Raw genomic sequence first — 20,791 nt, forward strand, 5'->3', positions numbered from 1 at the left:
CTTTGCCTTGATGACAGCTTTGCACACTCGTGGCATTCCTTCAACCAGCTTCAACTGGAATGCTTTTTCAACAGTCTTGAAGGAGTTCCCACATATGCTGAGCACTTGTTGGCTGCTTTTCCTTCACTCTGCGGTCTGACAGAGTTCCCATATTCCATATTTTGTTACGTTACAGCCTTGGATTAAATTACAATGTTCCTAATCAATCTACACACAATACCCCACGATGACAAATCAAAAACAGGTTTTTAGAAATGTTTGCAAATGTATTAAAACATTTTTTTTAAATATACCTTATTTACATAAGTATTCAGGCTCTTTGCTATGAGATTAAAAATTGAGCTCATGTGCATCTTATTTCCATTGATCATCCTTGAGATGTTTCTACAACTTGATTTGAGTCCACCTGTGATAAATTCAATTGATTAGACATGATTTGGAAAGGCACACACCTGTGTATATAAAGTCCCACAGTTGACAGTGCATGTCAGAGCAAACCAAGCCATGAGGTTGAATGAATTGTCCATAGAGCGCCGAGACAGGATTGTGTCGAGGTACAGATCTGGGAAAGGGTACCTAAAAATGTCTGCAGCATTGAAGTTCCAAAAAGAACACAATGGCCTCTATCATTCTTAAATTAACGAAGTTTGGAACAACCAATACTCTTACTAGAGCTGGCCGCCCGGCCAAACTGAGCAATTGGAGGAGAAGGGCCCTGATCAGGGAGGTGACAAAGAACCCGATGGTCACTCTGACAGAGCTCCAGAGTTCCTCTGTGGAGATGGGAGAAACCTTCCAGAAGGACAACCATCTCTGCAGCACTCCACCAATCAGGCCTTTAAGGTAGAGTGGCCAGATGGAAGCCACTCCTCAGTAAAAGGCACATGACAGGCCACTTGGAGCTTGTCAAAAGGCACCTAAAGGAATCTCAGACCATGGGAAACAAGATTTTCTGGTCTGATGAAACCAAGATTGAACTCTTTGGCCTGAATGCCAAGCGTCATGTCTGGAGGAAACCAGACACCATCCCTATGGTGAAGCATGGTGGTGGCAACATCATGCTGTGGGGATGTTTTTCAGCAACAGGGGCTGGGAGACTAGTCAGGATCGATGGAAAGTTATACAAAGCAAAGTACAGAGAGATCCTTGATGAACACCTGCTCAGGACCTCAGATTGGGGTGAAGGTTCACCTTCCAACAGGACAACGACACTAAGCACACAGCCAAGACAACGGAGGAGTGGCTTCAGAACAAGTCCTTTAGTGGCCCAGCCAGAGCCCGGTCTTGAACACGATTGAACATCTCTGGAGAGACCTGAAAATAGCTGGTCAGCGATGCTCCCCATCCAACTTGACAGAGCTTGAGAGGATCTGCAGAGAAGAATGGGAGAAACTCCCCAAATACAGGTGTGCCAAGCTTATAGCGTCATACCGAAGAAGACTCGATGCTGTAAACGCTGCCAAAGGTGCTTCAACAAACTACTTAGTAACTGAGTGACTTGCCTAGTTAAATAAAGGTTTAATAAAAATAAATCAATCAAAATTAAAGGGTCTGAATACTTACACTACCGGTCAAAAGTTTTAGAACACCTACTCATTCAAGTGTTTTTTTATTATTTTCTACATTGTAGAATTATAGTGAAGACATTAAAGCTATGAAATAATACATATGGAATCATGTAGGAACCAAAAAAGTGTTAAACAAATCAAAATGTATTTTACATTTGAGTTTCTTCAAATAGCCACCCTTTGCCTTGATGACAGCTTTGCTCATTCTTGGCATTCTCTCAACCAGCTTCGCCTGTAATGCTTTTCCAACAGTCATGAAGGAGTTCCCACATATGCTGAGCACTTGTTGGCTGCTTTTCCTTCACTATGCGGTCTGATTCATCCCAAGCCATCTCAATTTGGTTGAGGTCGGGGAATTGTGGAGGTCAGGTCATCTGATACAGCACTCCATCACTCTCCTTCTTGGTAAAATAGCCCTTACACAGCCTGGAGGTATGTTGGGTCATTGTCCTGTTGAAAAACAAATGATAGTCCCACTAAGCCCAAACCAAATGGGATGGCGTATCGCTGCAGAATGCTGTGGTAGGCATTCTGGTTAAGTGTGCCTAAAATTGTAAATAAATCACAAACAGTGTTACCAGCAAAGCACCCCCACATCATAACACATTCTCCTCCATGCTGTAAGGTGTGAAATACACATGTGGAGATCATCCGTTCACCCACACTGCATCTCACAAAGACACAACGGTTGGAACCAAAAATCTCCAATTTGGACGTCAGACCAAAGGACAGATTTCCACTGGTCTAATGTCCGTTGCTCATATTTCTTGGCACAAGCAAGTCTCTTCTTATTATTGGTGTCCTTTAGTAGTGTTTTCTTTGCAGAAATTCGACCATGAAGGCCTGATTCACACAGTCTCCTCTGAACAGTTGATGCTGAGAGGCTGGTAACTCTAATGAACTTATCTTCTGTAGCAGAGGTAACTCTGGGTCTTCCATTCCTGTGGCGGTCCTCATGAGAGCCAGTTTCATCATAGCGCTTGAAGGTTTTTGCGACTGCACTTGAAGAAACTTTCTAAGTTCTTGAAATTTTCCACATTGACTGACCTTCATGTCTTAAAGTAATGATGGATAGTCATTTTTCTTTGCTTATTTGAGATGTTCTTGCCATAATATGGAGTAGGTCTTTTACCAAATAGGGCTATCTTCTATGTACCCCCTACCTTGTCTCAACACAACTGATTGGCTCAAACGCATTAAGACAGAAAGAAATTCCACAAATGAACTTTTAAGAAGACACACCTGTTAATTGAAATGCATTCCAGGTGACTACCTCATGAAGCTGGTTGAGAGAATGCCAAGTGTGCAAAGCTGTTATCAAGGCAAAGGGTGGCTATTTGAATAATTGAACATTTAAAATATATTTTGATTTGTTTAACACTTTTTTGTTACTACATAATTCCATATGTGTTATTTCATAGTTTTGATGTCTTCACTATTATTCTGCAATGTAGAAAATAGTAAAAAGAAAGAAAAACCCTTGAAGGAGTAGGTGTTCTAAAACTTTTGAACAGTAGTGTATGTTGAATACTTAAATTTGCAAAAATGTCTAAAATCCTGTTTTTGCGTTGTCATTATGGGGTATTGTGTGTCGATTGGTGAGATTAAAAAATAAAATATTTTTTTTTTAGAACAAAGGCTGTAACGTAACAAAATGTGGAAAAGGTCAAGGGGTCTGAATAGTTTCTGAATGCACTGTATGTCCTATCTTTGTCTTCAGGCAGAAAATCTTGACAAGGGTCACTGCACTTTTGAATTCCTGCCATAACACATCAGCAAAGAGTGAGACAGCACTCCTTACTAAGAGTGGACACAGAGCAGAGCCAAACAGACAGTTCGTCCGGAGCCTAATCTGTCCGTTATATTGGTCAGTACTTACCACGATGCAGGGAGCTAACCAGGATAAACACTGATTAAGACTGTTGCACAGAGGCTAATTGCCATTGGCTCAGACGCTGACTCAGCCACTGTACAATAATATCCTAAACAATATGCTGCTATATAATTGATATACACACTGCAATACATTAAATACTGTACCAATGCTTCTACATTTCATTAGTTAATTAGAATGTAATATGTTTAATGTTTTGTGGTTTTGTTCCTGAGTTTTCACTGTATATATTTTCTTCATTTAATCTTTTAGAAAAGGCGATTTGTGAGTGTAACAGACAGAATGGTACTAAAATAGTATCAGACAACAGACATGCACTTCTTTCTCAAAAAGTGATTGCTCTGGTAGATACACAGGCACAGATTTAGAAACACACACACACACACACACACACACACACACACACACACACACACACACACACACACACACACACACACACACACACACACACACACACACACACACACACACACACACACACACAGTCATCACAGCACTAACAGGACTGCCATTTTCCTAAATTTTTCTCTCCCCCTTCTCCCCTTAGCAGAAACACAGTCAGCTGCAAGTCACATGACCAGCTGCTAGCTCCAACTGAGCATGCTCAGGCTCCTCAGTGTTGTCAGGCAAAAACTAAGACGGCAGTACGAGCAGAGATCTGCAATAGATAAACACAGACATAGAGCAGCCATCGGGAAGCAGAGAGGCTGATACCGACAGGGAGAGAGAGGGAGGCAGCCATTTTGGCATTTACAATTCTCACTGCTGTTTTTAAGTCATTTTATTTAAATGTTTCATTCAGGGGGGACATAGCAGGGATATAAAAGCAGGTGTTCCCTTTAAGAGGGAAAGGATCAGGACCAAGGACAGCATCCTCCATCTCCATCCTCCATCTCCAGCTCCTGTATAGGTAAGCGTGTCGGACGGAAGAGAGGTGGGGGATGGGTAAAGCTGCATGCCTCTGCGTGTGTTTAATTCTCATTGAAGGAATGAGGGGAGGGGGTCAGTTTGCATCTCTATCGGTATGTGAGATGACAGAGAGAGGGGAGGGGGTGGGGATGGGGGGGGGGGGGTCGGGGGATAGGCAATGCAGGTGGGGGAATACGGGAGGAGGGGGGGGGGGGGGGTTCCAAAAGAGGATTGCTGAACATCCAGGAAATGTGGAAAACCATTAATAGCAAAATAACGCATGATAAATACATTATAGTTGAAATTGAATGTGGTCTCGCTAGAGGCAGCTTCTGGTGAAACAAAATGGCTCAGTTTTGGGGAGAGATGAGGTCGCTGAACTGAGTAAGCACAGAAGAAGAAAGGAGAGAGACAGAGAGAGGGAGAGGAAAAGAGAGACAGTGTTTTTTCATTTTTATGGACTCATACATATCTGGTAGAGGAGGCATCGTTGGATTTGTTGTTGATGCTAACAGCCACAGGCTGTGTATGTGTTGTGAGTGTGTGTTTATTAGCGTGAGTGTGTGTTTATCAACTATGAGCATCGTTCAGCTGACAGGAGTCCATTACCATTATGCAGTTTAACTGATATAATATTATTTTTGTGTTGGATGTGTCACTCTAGATCTTTTGCCATCTATGTTGTAATTTTGTCCAATGTTGAAAAGGTATTGCCTTCAGTGCATGTTGTATTTAGCTTAGGGGACACAATGTCTGATGTGTTTACATCTGAATGTAAAGATATGGCAGCTGGAATATGTGGAGGGAAGTACGGTATAATCTGTAACGCTATTATGCTTTCGTTAGGAGCTGTTAGGGATATATCATAGATTTAGTTTATAAAAGTACACACCTGGTGCCATCTAGCACAGTGATCTCATCCTCTGATGTCATTGTGAGGTCTGAGAGCTTAATGGCTGATGATGATACCTCTATTGAAATATCACAATTTTAGGATGTTGAGAAAATGTAAAAAATGCCCTGAGAGAAATATATCCATCCCTGGCTTTAACTCCCAATTCAGCCAGATAAATATTTTGCACAATTTCAATGATTATTCCTAACAAAGACTATTCCTAAACTTGACAGTGCAGGTAATACAATGAAGTGATTTTTATCAAATGGACTACCCTTTCCTTATCTTTTGTACACAGATTGAAAAGGTTAGATGAAGATTCTGTTGGATATTCAGATGACCTAAACATAAAATTGTGCACAAAGCACAAACACATAAAGCCTCTCTCTCCCACACACTCTCCGTCTTCACTGTGATTAATGGGACGGTGACAGATGGCAGAAGTGGCTGTTGCTAGGATACATGGCAAGGTGGAGTGCAGATGATTGAAAGAAAAAGGGGAAAAGGAGGCCACCATTAGGAAGTGGCAATGCGTAAAACGTCATTGCATCACTGTTTAGTAGACTGTGTTTATTTAAGGTAGATGCTTTGTGAAAATGCTGAAATAAGAGACATACTGTAAGCTTATTGTTCGTGTTCCTCCTGTCTCTCATGCCAAATGATTAGGTACCACAGTTTGAGAGGAAGTCCGAGTGACCAGGCCAGACTTCAACCTCAATCCCTCCACCTACATGGAGCTCAGCTGTTATGGATGGGAGAAGCCTAACCCTGTCTGAGAAACCCCTATGAACAACAGACCCAATGGTGAGACAACTCGTATAACACCATATCCAATGGTAGTATCATAGTCGTAATACTGTAGTCTCTGTTTATCATCAGACTGCAGTTATCATAATAGATACAGTCAGAATGTCTGATGTGTGTAGATCTCTAATAGATATATAAGGCGTGATCCCTTGCTGTCGATAACTACTAAGCAGTACAATAACATAATAGTGAATCGTCATACATGTTTTACAAATAATGTATTGAATATCTTTGGCTTATTTCATGTCTAGTTGTACTTTGTTTATCCAAATGGATCTCCGTCCATCCCTTTGACGTGACATAAAAAGCTTTATTTGGAAGTCTTTGAAGAACTGGCAGCTAAATGGACAGAGAGAGAGAAAGGATGGGAGATGGAGCGATAATAACTAGAATGGCGTTTCACATCTGTCTGAATGCCTGTAGGACATCAAAGGCCAGTCCTGGACTGATGAGGAATCAGATGGGGAGAATGAGTCGGAGCAGTTCCTCTATGGGATCCAGGTACCCAGGCCGTCATGACATCCTCCCAGGCCTCCTATCCCTCCCAGAGGGCAAACCAGACAAAACTGGTTGAAATGATGTCTTAATGACTTCATTTCAACCAGTTTTGCCCACTAGGCTCTTTGGTCCAATACAAACAGAATCAACACATGGGGTCTACAGAACTCCCCTAGGGGTCTTCAGTAACTGCAATCTTATTACCTCAAATCCTATATGACATACACAATGTCTTAATCTTTCAATCAGCTTTTTACAAAAGGTTATCTCTAAAGGATTGAGTTGAAAGTACTGTAAATTCAGTCCGGTTTTAAAAGCCTATTCTCCAGTGGATTCAGACCATCTACCGAGAGATGAGAGCCTGTTTGTAGGCACTAATATATGTGTGTGAGAACGAGACAGATAGAAGACGGAACTAGAGATAGAGACACGCCGATACAGTCCTGTGAGGCAGCAGAACAGGAGACTGCCCCTGTAGCTTTTCTAATACTACAGTCATTGTATACATGAGTATCAGTGCTAGCTCATATTACTGTACATGGATGCTACAGCAGCATCTCCGGGGATAATTCAGTGGTCTGACCTGTGCCCCTCCCGGCCTGTAGGGGAGCTGTGCTGCTGACCTGTACCGACACCCCCAACTGGATGCAGACATCGAGGCAGTGAAGGACATCTATACCGACAGTGCTGTCTCTGTCAGGTACTACAGTACACACACAGTCGCCACAGCCAAGTCTGGAAACCAAGACCACTAACTGTTATTGTCATTATCAGTAAATACTTTGCTACAGAGAACGTCAGACCCACTGAGATGTCAAGTTTCTTGGTGCGGAAAAGCTTTTCAGTTAATGTGATTATTACATCTGAATGTTTGCTATTCTTCTTCTTTCAGAGAGTATGGAACCATTGATGATGTGGACATTGACCTTCAGATTAATATCAGTTTCTTGGATGTGAGTTTTCATTTTTATTATCTTTGGGCATTCCAGTATTACAATTCAGCATAGTAGAACGTGTATGTGTATATCATCTGTGTGTGTGTTTGTTCCAGGAGGAGGTGGCAACAGCCTGGAAGGTCATCCGAACAGAGCCCATCATTCTGAGACTACGGTTCTCTCTCTCCCAGTACCTAGATGGACCGGGTGAGAAGAACCCCAGTGGCTGTGCGTGTGTGTGTGTGCATGCGTTCGCCTGCCTGTGTACAGTTGAAGTCGGAAGTTTACATACACTTAGGTGGGAGTCATTAAAACTTGTTTTTCAACCACTCCACAAATTTCTTGCTAACAAACTATAGCATTGGCAAGTCGGTTAGGACATCTACTTTGTGCATGACACAAGACATTTTTTCAGACAGATTAGTTCACTTATAATTCACTGTATCACAATTCCAGTGGGTCAGAAGTTTACATACACTAAGTTGACTGTGCCTTTCAACAGCTTGGAAAATTCCAGAAAATGATGCCATGGCTTTAGAAGCTTCTGATAGGCTAATTAACATAATTGGAATCAATTGGAGGTGTACCTGTGTATGTATTTCAAGGCCTACCTTCAAACTCAGTGCCTCTTTGCTTGACATCATGGGAAAATCAAAAGAAATGAGCCAAGACCTCAGAAAACATATTGTAGACCTCCACAAGTCTGGTTCATCCTTGGGAGCAATTTCCAAATGCCTGAAGGTACCACATTCATCTGTACAAACAATAGTACGCAAGTATAAACACCATGGGACCACGCAGCCGTCATACTGCTCAGGAAGGAGACTCATTCTGTCTCCTAGAGATGAACGCACTTTGGTCCGAAAAGTGCAAATCAATTCTAGAACAACAGCAAAGGACCTTGTGAAGATGCTGGAGGAAACAGGTACAAAAGTATCTATATCCACAGTAAAACTAATCCTATATCGACATAACCTGAAAGGCCGCTCAGCAAGGAGGAAGCCACTGCTCCAAAACCGCCATATAAAAAGCCAGACTACAGTATGCAGCTGCACGTGGGGACAAAGATCATACTTTTTGGAGAAATGTCCTCTGGTCTGATGGAACAAAAATAGACCTGTTTGGCCATAATGATCATCGTTATGTTTGGAGGAGAAAGGGGGAGGCTTGCAAGCCGAAAAACACCATCCCAACTGTGAAGCACGGGGGTGGCAGCATCCTGTTGTGGGGGTGCTTTGCTGCAGGAGGGCGTGGTGGCTTTTTTCTGCTTTACCAAATGAGGAGAGTTACAAACTTCCCACACCAGTCAGAGTTATAATTAAACTACATCTTTAATAATAAGAGCTTTGCAATAGCCTTTTTGACTTTCAATGATGCGCTATCTCTAATGAACCATTTGAAAAGTACCAACAGAAAAGTACAAAGATCTTTTATAGCCAAGATACACCCCTCTCAACTTACATGACGAACCACAGATCTTAGGAACAGTTCACAAAGGTTAAGATTTGTATGAAAGATATCTATAGAACATAGCAGACAGTTACTGCTGTGTCAACAGTTTTCATTGTAAAGACCAGTTTCTGGCCCTCCTACTCCAAACAGAAACCGTCTCTCCCTGGTACGGTATAGAACAGAACCATTCGCTCATGTTCTCTGGAATGCTCTTTAGGTTTTATCACCCAAAGACATCGTAAATCTCTTTTGTCAATGTTATGTCATAGAGGCCCATCCTCAGTAGAACACACACACAATAGTTAACAGAATATTCTATTCTGTCGAATAAAATAACCATTATAAAGCAATTCAAGCATTATAACATAATCTAGCAATTTTCCATGACAAGGGACTGGTGCACTTTACAATATAGATGGCATCATGAGGGAGCAAAATTATGTGGATATATTGAAGCAACCACTCAACATCAGTTAGGAAGTTAAAGCTTGGTCACAAATGGGTCTTCCAAATGGACAATGACCCCAAGCATACTTCCAAAGTTGTGGCAAAATGGCTTAAGGACAAGAAAATCAAGGTATTGGAGTGTCCATCACAAAGCCCTGACCTCAATCCAATAGAACATTTGTGGGCAGAACTGAAAAAGCTCATGCGAGCAAGGAGGCCTACAAACCCGACTCAGTTTCACCAGCTCTGTCAGGAGGAATGGGCCAAAATTCCCCCAACTTATTGTGGGAAGCTTGTGGAAGGCTACCTGATGCGTTTGACCCAAGTTAAACAATTTAAAGGCAATGCTACAAAATACAAATTGAGTGTTTGTAAACTTCTGACCCACTGGGAATGTGATGAAATAAATAAAAGCTGAAATAAGTCATTGACTCTACTATTATTCAGATATTTCACATTCTTAAAATAAAGTGGTGATCCTAACTGACCTAAAACAGGGAATTTTTACTAGGATTAAGTGTCAGGAATTGTGAAAAACTGAGTTTAAATGTATTTGGCTAAGGTGTATGTAAACTTCCGACTTCAACTGTATGTGTGCCTGTGTGTGTTTAATGAGAGCTGAGCTCGTCACTCCTATGGGTTGCGAAATAATGTGCAATCTATTCTCAGAACCGTCAGTGGAGGTGTTCCAGCCCTCCAATAAAGAGGGCTTCAGCCTGGGCCTGCAGCTCAAGAAGTGAGTCCTACTCAAGTCATATGCCACTCAGCACGATTCCTCACATTCTGGTTCAGAGAGGCTATCCATGGGTCCTACGCTAATTTCACAAGATTTCCACCATTTTCAATGACACCTATACAACTTACACTTAATATGCAAAAGTATGTGGACACCCCTTCAGCCACACCCATTGCTGACAGGTGTATAAAATCAAGCACACCACCATGCAATCTCCATAGACAAACATTGACAGTAGAATGACCTTACTGAGGTGCTCTGGGACATTCAATGTGGCACTGTCATAGGATGCCACCTTTCCAACAAGTCAGTTCGTCAAAGTTTTGGATTGCTAGTGCTGCCCCGGTCAACTGTAAGTGCTGTTATTGTGCAGTGGAAACGTCTGTGAGCAACAACCGCTCAGCCGCAAACTGGTAGGCCACACGAGCTCACAGAAAAGGACCGCCAACGGTCGAGTGCACAAGCCTAAGATCACCATGCCCAATGCCAAGCATCAGCTGGAGTGGTGTAAAGCTCGCCGCCATTGGACTCTGGAGCAGTGGAAACGCCTTCTCTCGAGTAATGAATCACGCTTCACCATCTGGCAATCCGACGGACGAATCTGTGTTTGGCGGAGGCCTGGAGAACGCTACCTGCCCGAATGCACAGTGCCAACGGTAAAGTTTGGTGGAGGAGGAATAATGGTCTGTGGCTGTTTTTCATGGTTCGGACTAGGCCCCATAGTTCCAGTGCAGGGAAATCTTAACATCCAATGACATTCTAGACAATTCTGTGCTTCCAACTTTGTGGCAACAGTTTGGGGAAGGCCCTTTCCTGTTTCAGCATAGCAATGCCCAAGGGCACAAAGCGAGGTCAATACAGAAATGGTCTAGATCTGTGTGGAAGAACTTGACTGGCCTGCACACCAACTCCATATTAATGCACATGATTTTGGAATGAGATGTTCGACAAGTAGGTGTCCACCTACTTTTGGTCATTTAATGTATATTATGGACTTAAATGTACAGTAGAGTCAATGACATCTGCTAATTGCTAATTGATTGTGACTGGTTGTGCTGTCTGCCCTATAGGATCCTGAGTACGTTCACGTCCCAGCAGTGGAAGCACCTCAGTAATGAGTTCCTGAAGGCCCAGCAGGAGAAGAGACACAGCTGGTTCAAGGCCGGGGGAACCATTAAGAAGTTCCGCGCAGGACTCAGCATCTTCTCTCCCATCCCCAAGTATGGCTCCTATTACAGCTTCTAGTACTATCCCGGATACTATTATAGCTTCTAGTACTATCCCGGATACTATTATAGCTTCTAGTACTCTCCCGGATACTATTATAGCTTCTAGTACTGTCCCGGATACTATTATAGCTTCTAGTACTATCCCGGATACTATTATAGCTTCTAGTACTATCCCGGATACTATTATAGCTTCTAGTACTATCCCGGATACTATTATAGCTTCTAGTACTCTCCTGGATACTATTATAGCTTCTAGTACTATCCCGGATACTATTATAGCTTCTAGTACTGTCCCGGATACTATTACAGCTTCTAGTACTATCCCGGATACTATTACAGCTTCTAGTACTATCCCGGATACTATTATAGCTCCTAATACTATCCCGGATACTATTATAGCTTCTAGTACTATCCCGGATACTATTATAGCTTCTAGTACTATCCCGGATACTATTATAGCTTCTAGTACTCTCCCGGATACTATTATAGCTTCTAGTACTATCCCGGATTCTATTATAGCTTCTAGTACTATCCCGGATACTATTATAGCTTCTAGTACTATCCCGGATACTATTATAGCTTCTAGTACTATCCCGGATACTATTATAGCTTCTATTACTATCCCGGATACTATTATAGCTTCTAGTACTATCCCGGATACTATTATAGCTTCTAGTACTATCCCGGATACTATTATAGCTTCTAGTACTATCCCGGATACTATTATAGCTTCTAGTACTATCCCGGATACTATTATAGCTTATAGTACTGTCCCGGATACTATTACAGCTTCTAGTACTATCCCGGATACTATTACAGCTTCTAGTACTATCCCGGATACTATTATAGCTTCTAGTACTATCCCGGATACTATTATAGCTTCTAGTACTATCCCGGATACTATTATAGCTTCTAGTACTATCCCGGATACTATTATAGCTTCTAGTACTATCCCGGATACTATTATAGCTTCTAGTACTATCCCGGATACTATTATAGCTTCTAGTACTATCCCGGATACTATTATAGCTTCTAGTACTATCCCGGATACTATTATAGCTTCTAGTACTATCCCGGATACTATTATAGCTTCTAGTACTGTCCCGGATACTATTATAGCTTCTAGTACTATCCCGGATACTATTATAGCTTCTAGTACTATCCCGGATACTATTATAGCTTCTAGTACTATCCCGGATACTATTATAGCTTCTAGTACTATCCCGGATACTATTATAGCTTCTAGTACTCTCCCGGATACTATTATAGCTTCTAGTACTATCCCGGATACTATTATAGCTTCTAGTACTGTCCCGGCTACGTCAGATTTCATCATCACTGTCATCTCAGTAGTCAATGGGTACATTTTACATCCATTCAACATTACAGTTATTGTGAATACTCTTGTTTAATATAATATTTAGATTAAAACGTTTACATGGTTTGCAAGAAGAACGATTTCGCTTACAATCCGCTACACATGGACAGAGCATAATCCGGCTTCCTGATGGAAAAATGTCGAAAATTGCCAATCAAAATAAACGTTGTATCACAGCGACCACGTTATTTTTGGGAAGCCTATTTGAGTTTGGACGTATAACATTTGTATGTGTAAACTATTTTAAAGACATTTTCCTGAACTCACTTCGCTCGAGGGAGGCTCTGATTGATGGTGATAGCACACGCGCAGATCAATAACAACACAGGAACTCTAATAAAGGTGTTTACATGTCCTAGATTGCTAGATAATGGAGGTGTTTTAACTGGGTTATGCTTTTACTTTGCTTGATCTTACGCAGATTAAGATAATCAGAGTAAGGTGTTTACATGACTAGTGCCAAACTCAGAGTATTGCCATTAACAGGTTAATATCGAATTATTAGTTTGCATGTAAACATACTCACTAATTGGTTGCGCTGAACTTTTGTGTTCGTATAATTTCCTTGCGTAGGAGTCTGAATGTCTGTCTGTATGTGTATGTGCTGTATACTTCCAGGTCTATCCATTAATGGTCTCTGGTTTGTGTGTGTGTGTCTGTGTGTTCCCAGGTCCCCCAGCTACCCTCTGATCCAGGACACGGTTCTGAAGGGGAAGCTGAGTGTTCCAGAGCTGAGAGTGACCCGGCTCATGAATCGCTCCATCTCCTGCACCATGAAGAACCCCAAGGGGGAGCTGTTCAGCTACCCCCCAAACAGCCAGGTCGGAGGCCACCTCGCCTCACCACCACCATCACACACCCCTCTCCTGACTACCCCTATACACATCAGCACAGACAACACAATATTTATTTATTTTTATTTGTTAAGTTTATTTGGACAACAAAAACATCTCAGAAGTGAGAAGAGATGCATTGCACCAGATTTAGCTAACAGCTAACTTACATCTGCAGCACCTTGGCAGGTGAACACATAAACATGACAACATTATATGCAAAAGGTCAACATACATACATCAGACATGTTCAAAACAGCAGTCAAGACATGCAGACACGTTTCAAAACAGAGGTCAAGACAATACACATAAACGTCATTCCACATATTGCTGTTGAACCTGATGATATTTGAGCTGTGAAACACAGAAACACATGTCTAAATATTGCTCAGAGCCCAGTTATTGCACCTAATGAAATTTCATGTGTGTGTGTTTTGACGTGTATTCTATTGCATTCAAAAAATCACTGTGACCTTACAGCTAGCTAGAACAGTCAAACACAATGCATCATCCATATCAGAAAGTGCATGAATTCAGAGCAATACTCGTAACAAGCAACTATTTCCCCATTCTATTATCCACACTATCTAATTGTTTTCTCGCTTTGAACTACCTGAGCACTTTGACTGTTCCCCTCCCCCAACCAACACACCTACAGTACTGTACCTTACCTTCCTTCCTGAGCCTCTCCCTACCCATACCTGACCATGGCTGGCGCCGTGTCCCATAATGCTTTGTCTTCACTGTACCCATCAGACTGTGGCTGTCCCGGCGGCCAGGGCCCCAGCGCAGATTACCACGAGGCAGCTGATTGAATTGTTTTTCTCATCCCAGGCGGGCGGACACTGCAAGAACATCCCTACCTTGGAGTATGGCTTCTTAGTACAGGTAGATAAGACCTCAAGGACAAAGCTAGGGCTTTTAGTTCACTCTGAACGTCCTTCCGAAACAACTCCAAAGCACAAACACTGATCACGGGTCAAATTATCAAGGGTCAAATGACCCTTCCAAGAGTTAGAGGACATAGTGTGTGCTTAAAGAAGGTCTCCACCTCTGTTTAATTGATTCATGAAAGTTGAAATGAGGAAATGTTTTACCTATCAAATGATTTAGATTCATGTGCGTGTGTATAATGGGTTTGTTTCAACCCTGGGTAAAGTGATAAGAGGCCCAGTCAGCTGATCATGTCATGATAGAAGAGTGATACATGGGGCTGGAGGAGAAGAGGGAGTGATTAGCAGGAATACCATGTTTTGTCTCCTGACAGATAATGAAATACTCGGAGCAGAGGATCCCCACTCTCAATGAGTACTGTGTGGTCTGTGACGAGCAGCACGTCTTTCAGAACGGATCCATGTTGAAGGTAGACCACAGAAAACATACAGTGTGAAGTGAACGTTAAAATGTAAACGTTTCAATTCAGTTATGAGCAAGTTTCTCCGTTTCACTCAGATTGATGTTTGTTCATGTGCGTGTGTGTGCCACTTGCCCTGTGTGTGTGTGTGTGCATGTGCGTGTGTGTGGGTGCGCAGCCGGCTGTGTGCACTAGAGAGCTATGTGTGTTCTCCTTCTACACTCTGGGGGTGATGTCAGGAGCAGCAGAGGAGGTGGCCACTGGAGCAGAGGTGACTGCCTGACTAACAACACACACACTTTCTCTATCCCCCTGTCTGGTCTGTCTGTCCCTGTCTATGTGGTGATAACTGATGGGCTTTCATGTTGATCCCTAGGTGGTGGATCTGCTGGTGGCTATGTGTCGGGCTGCTCTGGAGTCTCCTCGTAAAAGCATCATCTTTGAACCCTACCCGTCTGTGGTCGACCCCAACGACCCCAAGACTCTGGCCTTCAACCCAAAGGTTACTACTGTTGCTGTGGTTACACACCACGTTACAGGATGTCTGGTTATCCTAATATGTGATAACATTCTGAAACATTACTTTGGGCTCATTGAATGGGTTGTAGGTATTAATCCAATGTTTGTCTCTCTCCCTGTCCTTCTGACGCCTGTCTCTGTGGCTCCATCTTGCTCCCTGGTCACAGAAGAAGAACTATGAGAGATTGCAAAAAGCACTGGACAGTGTCATGTCCATCCGCGAGATGACCCAGGTACTGAGGCTGGGGGAGGCTGGGATGAAGGAAGGGCAGTCCTGTGCTGGACTTGGGCTGTGAAAAGAGACTATATATGTGTTGTTGCATTGAGTCGTCTCCTTGTCATATTTAGATTTGGTAGTCTAGTGACGAAAGGATAGTGGGGTGTGAAATAATGAAAGCTGTCTTTTCCAGGGCTCATATCTGGAGATTAAGAAACAGATGGACAAACTGGACCCCCTGGCCCACCCTCTACTACAGTGGTAGGTAGAAGGTCTCTGCTTACACCTCCTGCAATCTAAACCTCCAACCTTGTTCTGCCTCTTTCACTAACCTGTTTTTCTTCTCCCCATCCTATCTCGTCCTCTCTCCCTCTCTAGGATCATATCCAGTAACAGATCCCATATCGTCAAGCTGCCTCTGAGTAGGGTATGAATAACACAGATTTCTGGTGTCTGCTCTTCCTCGTAACTGTTGCCGTGTGTTCTCCACTACATGATTCTCTATTCTCTCTCTCCTTCCCTCCATCTCTCTCCCTCTCCTATAGCAACTGAAGTTCATGCACACATCCCACCAGTTCCTGTTACTCAGCAGCCCGCCTGCCAAGGAGGCACGCTTTCGCACGGCCAAGAAGCTCTACGGCAGCACCTTTGCCTTCCAGTGAGTCCCCTCTCTCTCCCCTAAGGGTGCCACTCCCCTGTAGTGGTCCCATACACAGTATATGGCAGCACCAACCTCCCTGTAACCATAGACTCCCACATACAGAATAGGTACTATGTTTTATTAAGTTTGAGATTACTTGATTCGTCAATTGTGCACAAAGTCCAACCTAAATTAATTCCATCCCCTCCCAAAGACACATCCAGGTTGGAGCAGGGGGCTGCCACACTGGGCGCTAGTTGAGCAGTTGTTGTGGGGGGTTAAGTGCCTTGCTCAAGGGCACAATGTCAGGCAACGGCATTTGGGATTAGAGACCAGCATCCTCCGGTTGCCAGCTCACTTCCAGACCGATTTTCTTTTCCCTGTCAGATCCGGGATTGAAACTTCTAGGCTACCTGCCGCACAGTCTTATAGACACAGAGACAACACATAATAGAGTCCCACATATCTGGTAGTTACAGCATCCACCAGCTGACAGCACAGTGAACAGACACCACACCCTGTTTTCCCAGCAGTACTGGGTCCCTGATGCAGCAACATCAGTGTGAGCAACAGACAGCCATGCCCCTGCTGTACAAAAGGCACGAAACAGAAGCATGCATGGGACCATCTCAAAGCAATCAGAACTGTCTCCGTCCCCCAGGCAGCTAGCTGATTTAAATTCAACAACCACTCCTCTTGAACATTGTCTCTTCTAAGAATAACAGCATGGCTACCCTGTTTCACCCCTTGGGTTTATTTGAGGACAATAAGAGATGAGAGACGGTACAGTTTGATGTATTCCCACCGAGACTTCTATTCACGTAACATCATGCTGTTGAAAAGAGAAGGAGGGGTGATGTAATATCAGGAGATTTCTGAGCTGTTCTTGTGCTGTAGGTCCTCAGCCATCCTGCTGTTTTTAGCAAACAAACATGACAAGTTTAGAAAATGTGAGAAAATAGAATTACTATCCCATACAATCAGACAAAAACACAGTGGAAACAGACTTATTGCATTGCCAATAAGATGTAGATATCTCACGGGCATGAATGCTTTACTCGAGGTACAGTATAACAATCTGTCCATAAATGGTGGGCATGCAAACATGGAAATAATGATGTTTTGAACGCTCTCTGCACAGCATTGTTGGAGCCTTTAGAAAGCACTGGCCCTGTTTGAGGAAGAAGTGTTCAGTATTCACAGCTCTCCTTATCTCTCTCTCTCCCTGCACCTGCTCTAGTGGTTCCCATATAGAGAACTGGCACTCCGTTCTGAGAAATGGACTAGTCAATGCCTCTTATACCAAACTGCAGGTATGTAGATCCAGCAGTTGGCTGAACTAAGACGCATCCTCCCTTGGACAGAGCCTGTCTGTCCTCCTCACACACAGTGCAGGTTGGCTGTCCAGCTGATCCATTTTGACAGTAACGGATGCCAGGTTTCTCTCTCAATGTATTGGACGCATTAAAATGCCAGGCCCACCAGTAATTTCCCCCTGGCATATGTTGAGCACTTCCTGTTTCCTGCTCTGACAGCAGTGGACACCACGCCTCTTCCTGTCCTGATAGAGAGGCGGAGGGGCTGTGTTGTCTGCTGGGGGGCTGGGGGTTACCAGTCGGCCTGGCTGAAGGCGTGGCTGCCTGGGTTGACCACTAAGAGCACTGAGTAGACTAGGTCAGAGGTTACGACTGCTGCCCCGCCCCCATGTCTGTTTCGCTATGAGGATCCACAGAGTGGGTGAGTGGGTGAGGGACCCAAGAAAGGTCAGTAACGGTCATCACCTATACTGTCTCTCTTATTTACCTCTATGCTGAACATAATGATGTTTAATATGTATATGGCTGAACCTCCTGGTAGTCCAAGACAATGTACAAGACATTAAACCACATGCATGACAATCTACTTCTATGTCTATAGACTCTTAGGTTCATGCTGAATGCACCTTTGAAACACGACATCTCGCTCCTTCCTGTTGTTGTATTATGCTGTATGACCGGGAGAAGTCAGCAGGGTGTTTGTTGTCAGTGAGCAGTTTATTATGAGTATATTACAGTATTAGAACCTTTGCCGTTAGAGCTTTGAAGACTCGTCTTTCATCTCCTTGTTCTGCGTCCCTCGCTCTCTCCCTCCTCTTCACCTTGAGCGTGTGTTTGTTCACTCTGTCACGCCTTCAGCTCGCACAGCAAATCTCATTGTGTCTCTCTCTCTCTCTCACGCTGTCCTTCAGATACACATGTCATCTCTGTCTCTCTCTCTCTCTCACGCTGTCCTTCAGATACACATGTCATCTCTGTCTCTCTCTCTCACGCTGTCCTTCAGATACATGTCATCTCTCTCTCTCTCTCACGCTGTCCTTCAGATACATGTCATCTCTGTCTCTATCTCTCACGCTGTCCTTCAGATACATGTCATCTCTGTCTCTCTCTCTCTCTCACGCTGTCCTTCAGATACACATGTCATCTCTGTCTCTCTCTCTCACGCTGTCCTTCAGATACACATGTCATCTCTGTCTCTCTCTCTCACGCTGTCCTTCAGATACACATGTCATCTCTGTCTCTCTCTCTCTCTCACGCTGTCCTTCAGATACATGTCATCTCTCTCTCTCTCACACTGTCCTTCAGATACACATGTCATCTCTGTCTCTCTCTCTCTCTCTCTCTCTCTCACGCTGTCCTTCAGATACATGTCATCTCTGTCTCTCTCTCTCACGCTGTCCTTCAGATACATGTCATCTCTGTCTCTCTCTCTCTCACGCTGTCCTTCAGATACATGTCATCTCTGTCTCCTAAACTCAGAAGTGATTCTTCTTCCTCCACTCTCACAAAGTATTTCCGTGGGTGTCACCTCTCCACTGGAGCTGAAACTCCCTCTGCTCTGCCATGGATGTCCATCAAACATTCCCCGTCTTCATCATCCGTCTTCATCCTCGTCCTCCCCTTGTTCTGTCGCCATCCGTTCTGATGTAGTTCCACGTCCTTATGGATGATTTACATGAATATTCAACACAAGACTTCTACATGGACGTTTGTTACCTCCCCTCAACATCTTATGAGGTCTTAGTGGGGGGAGTGGAACAGGAGACCATGGGGTCCTACAATAGTCAATATATTGTACTTTAGGCAGGTTTCTTTTTCTATTGCACTTCACCTCGTGGTTCAACATAGAGCCCACTGTGTTCTACCTTCTACCTTCTCTCTGCACTGCTACCTCTCTGTGTGTGTGTGTGTGTGCGTGTGTGTGTGTGTGTGTGTGTGTGTGTGTGTGTCTCTGAGTGTATGTTCCTCTGGCAGTGTGTCTCTGAGTGTGTGTGTGTGTGTCTCTTGAGTGTGTGCTCTGCTGGTGGGCTCTCAGTGATTCTTCCCCCTGCTCTTTTCAACACAAGCTGCATGGTGCAGCCTATGGAAAGGGTATCTATCTCAGCCCCATCTCCAGCATTTCCTTTGGATACTCAGGTAGGAATGACCCTCTGTCCTGCAGGCAATGGCCTGCTCTCGCTCTCTCTGTCTTTGTCTTTGTCTCTCTGTCTTTGTCTCTCTGTCTCTCTGTCTCTCTGTCTCGCTCTGCTTTGCTCTGCTTTTCTGTCTCTCTCTCTCTCTCTCTCTCTCTCTCTGTCTCTCTCTGTCTCTCTGTCTCGCTCGGCTTTTCTGTCTGTCTCTCTCTCTCTCTCTCTCTGTCTCTCTCTGTCTCTATGTCTCTCTGTCTCCATCTGCTATGCTCTGTTTTTCTGTCTGTTTCTCTATCTCACTCTGTCTCTGTCTTTCTCTCTGTCTCGCTCTGCTCTTCTGTATGTCTCTATCTCTGTCTCTGTCTCGCTCTGTTTTTCTGTCTGTTTCTCTATCTCTCTCTGTCTCTGTCTTTCTCTCTGTCTCGCTCTGTTTCGCTCTGTTTTTCTGTCTGTTTATCTCTCTCTCTCTCTCTGTCTCTGTCTTTCTCTCTGTCTCGCTCTGTTTCACTCTGTTTTTCTGTCTGTCTCTCTCTCTCTCTCTGTCTCTCTGTCTCGCTCTGCTCTTCTGTCTGTCTCTATCTCTGTCTCTGTCTTTCTCTCTGTCTCACTCTGTTTCGCTCTGTTCTTCTGTCTGTCTCTCTCTCTCCCTCTGTCTCTCTCTGTCTCTCTGTCTCTCTCTCTCTCACCCCTCGTCCTTCAGACGGTTGGTTGTGTCTGCTCTCTTTGTTCAGCTGACTTGTCTCTGTCTCTGGCACAGTCCATCTTCATCTTTGGGTTGGGTTCACCTACCTGTGCTGTCCCTGCACTACATTGTCCTGTGTGTCCACTGTGGGGCTGCTGGTCTGGTCTGTATGTGTCTGGCTCTGTGCATTGCATATCACACACTCATCTGACGTCATCTAGTTGTGTGTGTATGTGCGTCCAAGTCTAACTGGGTAAGCAAGCAGCCATCTTTAAGTGAGGTTGAGCAATACCCTGACCCTATGCCATCCTCACCTCCTCTGTGTTGTTCCAGCAACAGAACTCAAAAGT

The 20,791-nt window shown here is 43.8% G+C and overlaps 1 protein-coding gene across 6 annotated transcripts in view; it reads left to right on the forward strand.

Annotated features, from left to right (window-relative positions):
• The first annotated feature begins 4,139 nt into the window (after positions 1–4,139).
• Positions 4,140–20,791, forward strand: part of LOC139411423 (protein mono-ADP-ribosyltransferase PARP6-like) — a 34,960-nt gene continuing 18,308 nt past the window's right edge. For 2 of the 6 annotated variants that reach the window (XM_071157767.1, XM_071157766.1), the window contains exons 1-19: positions 4,140–4,375; positions 5,936–6,073; positions 6,500–6,577; positions 7,180–7,274; positions 7,467–7,527; positions 7,626–7,716; positions 10,078–10,144; positions 11,215–11,364; positions 13,422–13,572; positions 14,341–14,472; positions 14,852–14,947; positions 15,117–15,209; positions 15,315–15,440; positions 15,625–15,690; positions 15,868–15,935; positions 16,053–16,101; positions 16,220–16,332; positions 17,555–17,627; positions 19,697–19,766. In XM_071157767.1, the coding sequence (XP_071013868.1) occupies positions 6,071–6,073; positions 6,500–6,577; positions 7,180–7,274; positions 7,467–7,527; positions 7,626–7,716; positions 10,078–10,144; positions 11,215–11,364; positions 13,422–13,572; positions 14,341–14,472; positions 14,852–14,947; positions 15,117–15,209; positions 15,315–15,440; positions 15,625–15,690; positions 15,868–15,935; positions 16,053–16,101; positions 16,220–16,332; positions 17,555–17,627; positions 19,697–19,766 (1,582 nt within the window). In that variant the 5' untranslated portion in view covers positions 4,140–4,375; positions 5,936–6,070. The remainder of the gene's footprint in view (positions 4,376–5,935; positions 6,074–6,499; positions 6,578–7,179; positions 7,275–7,466; positions 7,528–7,625; positions 7,717–10,077; positions 10,145–11,214; positions 11,365–13,421; positions 13,573–14,340; positions 14,473–14,851; positions 14,948–15,116; positions 15,210–15,314; positions 15,441–15,624; positions 15,691–15,867; positions 15,936–16,052; positions 16,102–16,219; positions 16,333–17,554; positions 17,628–19,696; positions 19,767–20,791) is intronic. The other 4 variants (XR_011634599.1, XM_071157768.1, XR_011634600.1 and 1 more) reach the window with 4 other exon arrangements.

The sequence above is a fragment of the Oncorhynchus clarkii genome, chromosome 6 (genome assembly GCF_045791955.1).
Source record: "Oncorhynchus clarkii lewisi isolate Uvic-CL-2024 chromosome 6, UVic_Ocla_1.0, whole genome shotgun sequence".
Classification (NCBI taxonomy): domain Eukaryota; kingdom Metazoa; phylum Chordata; class Actinopteri; order Salmoniformes; family Salmonidae; genus Oncorhynchus; species Oncorhynchus clarkii.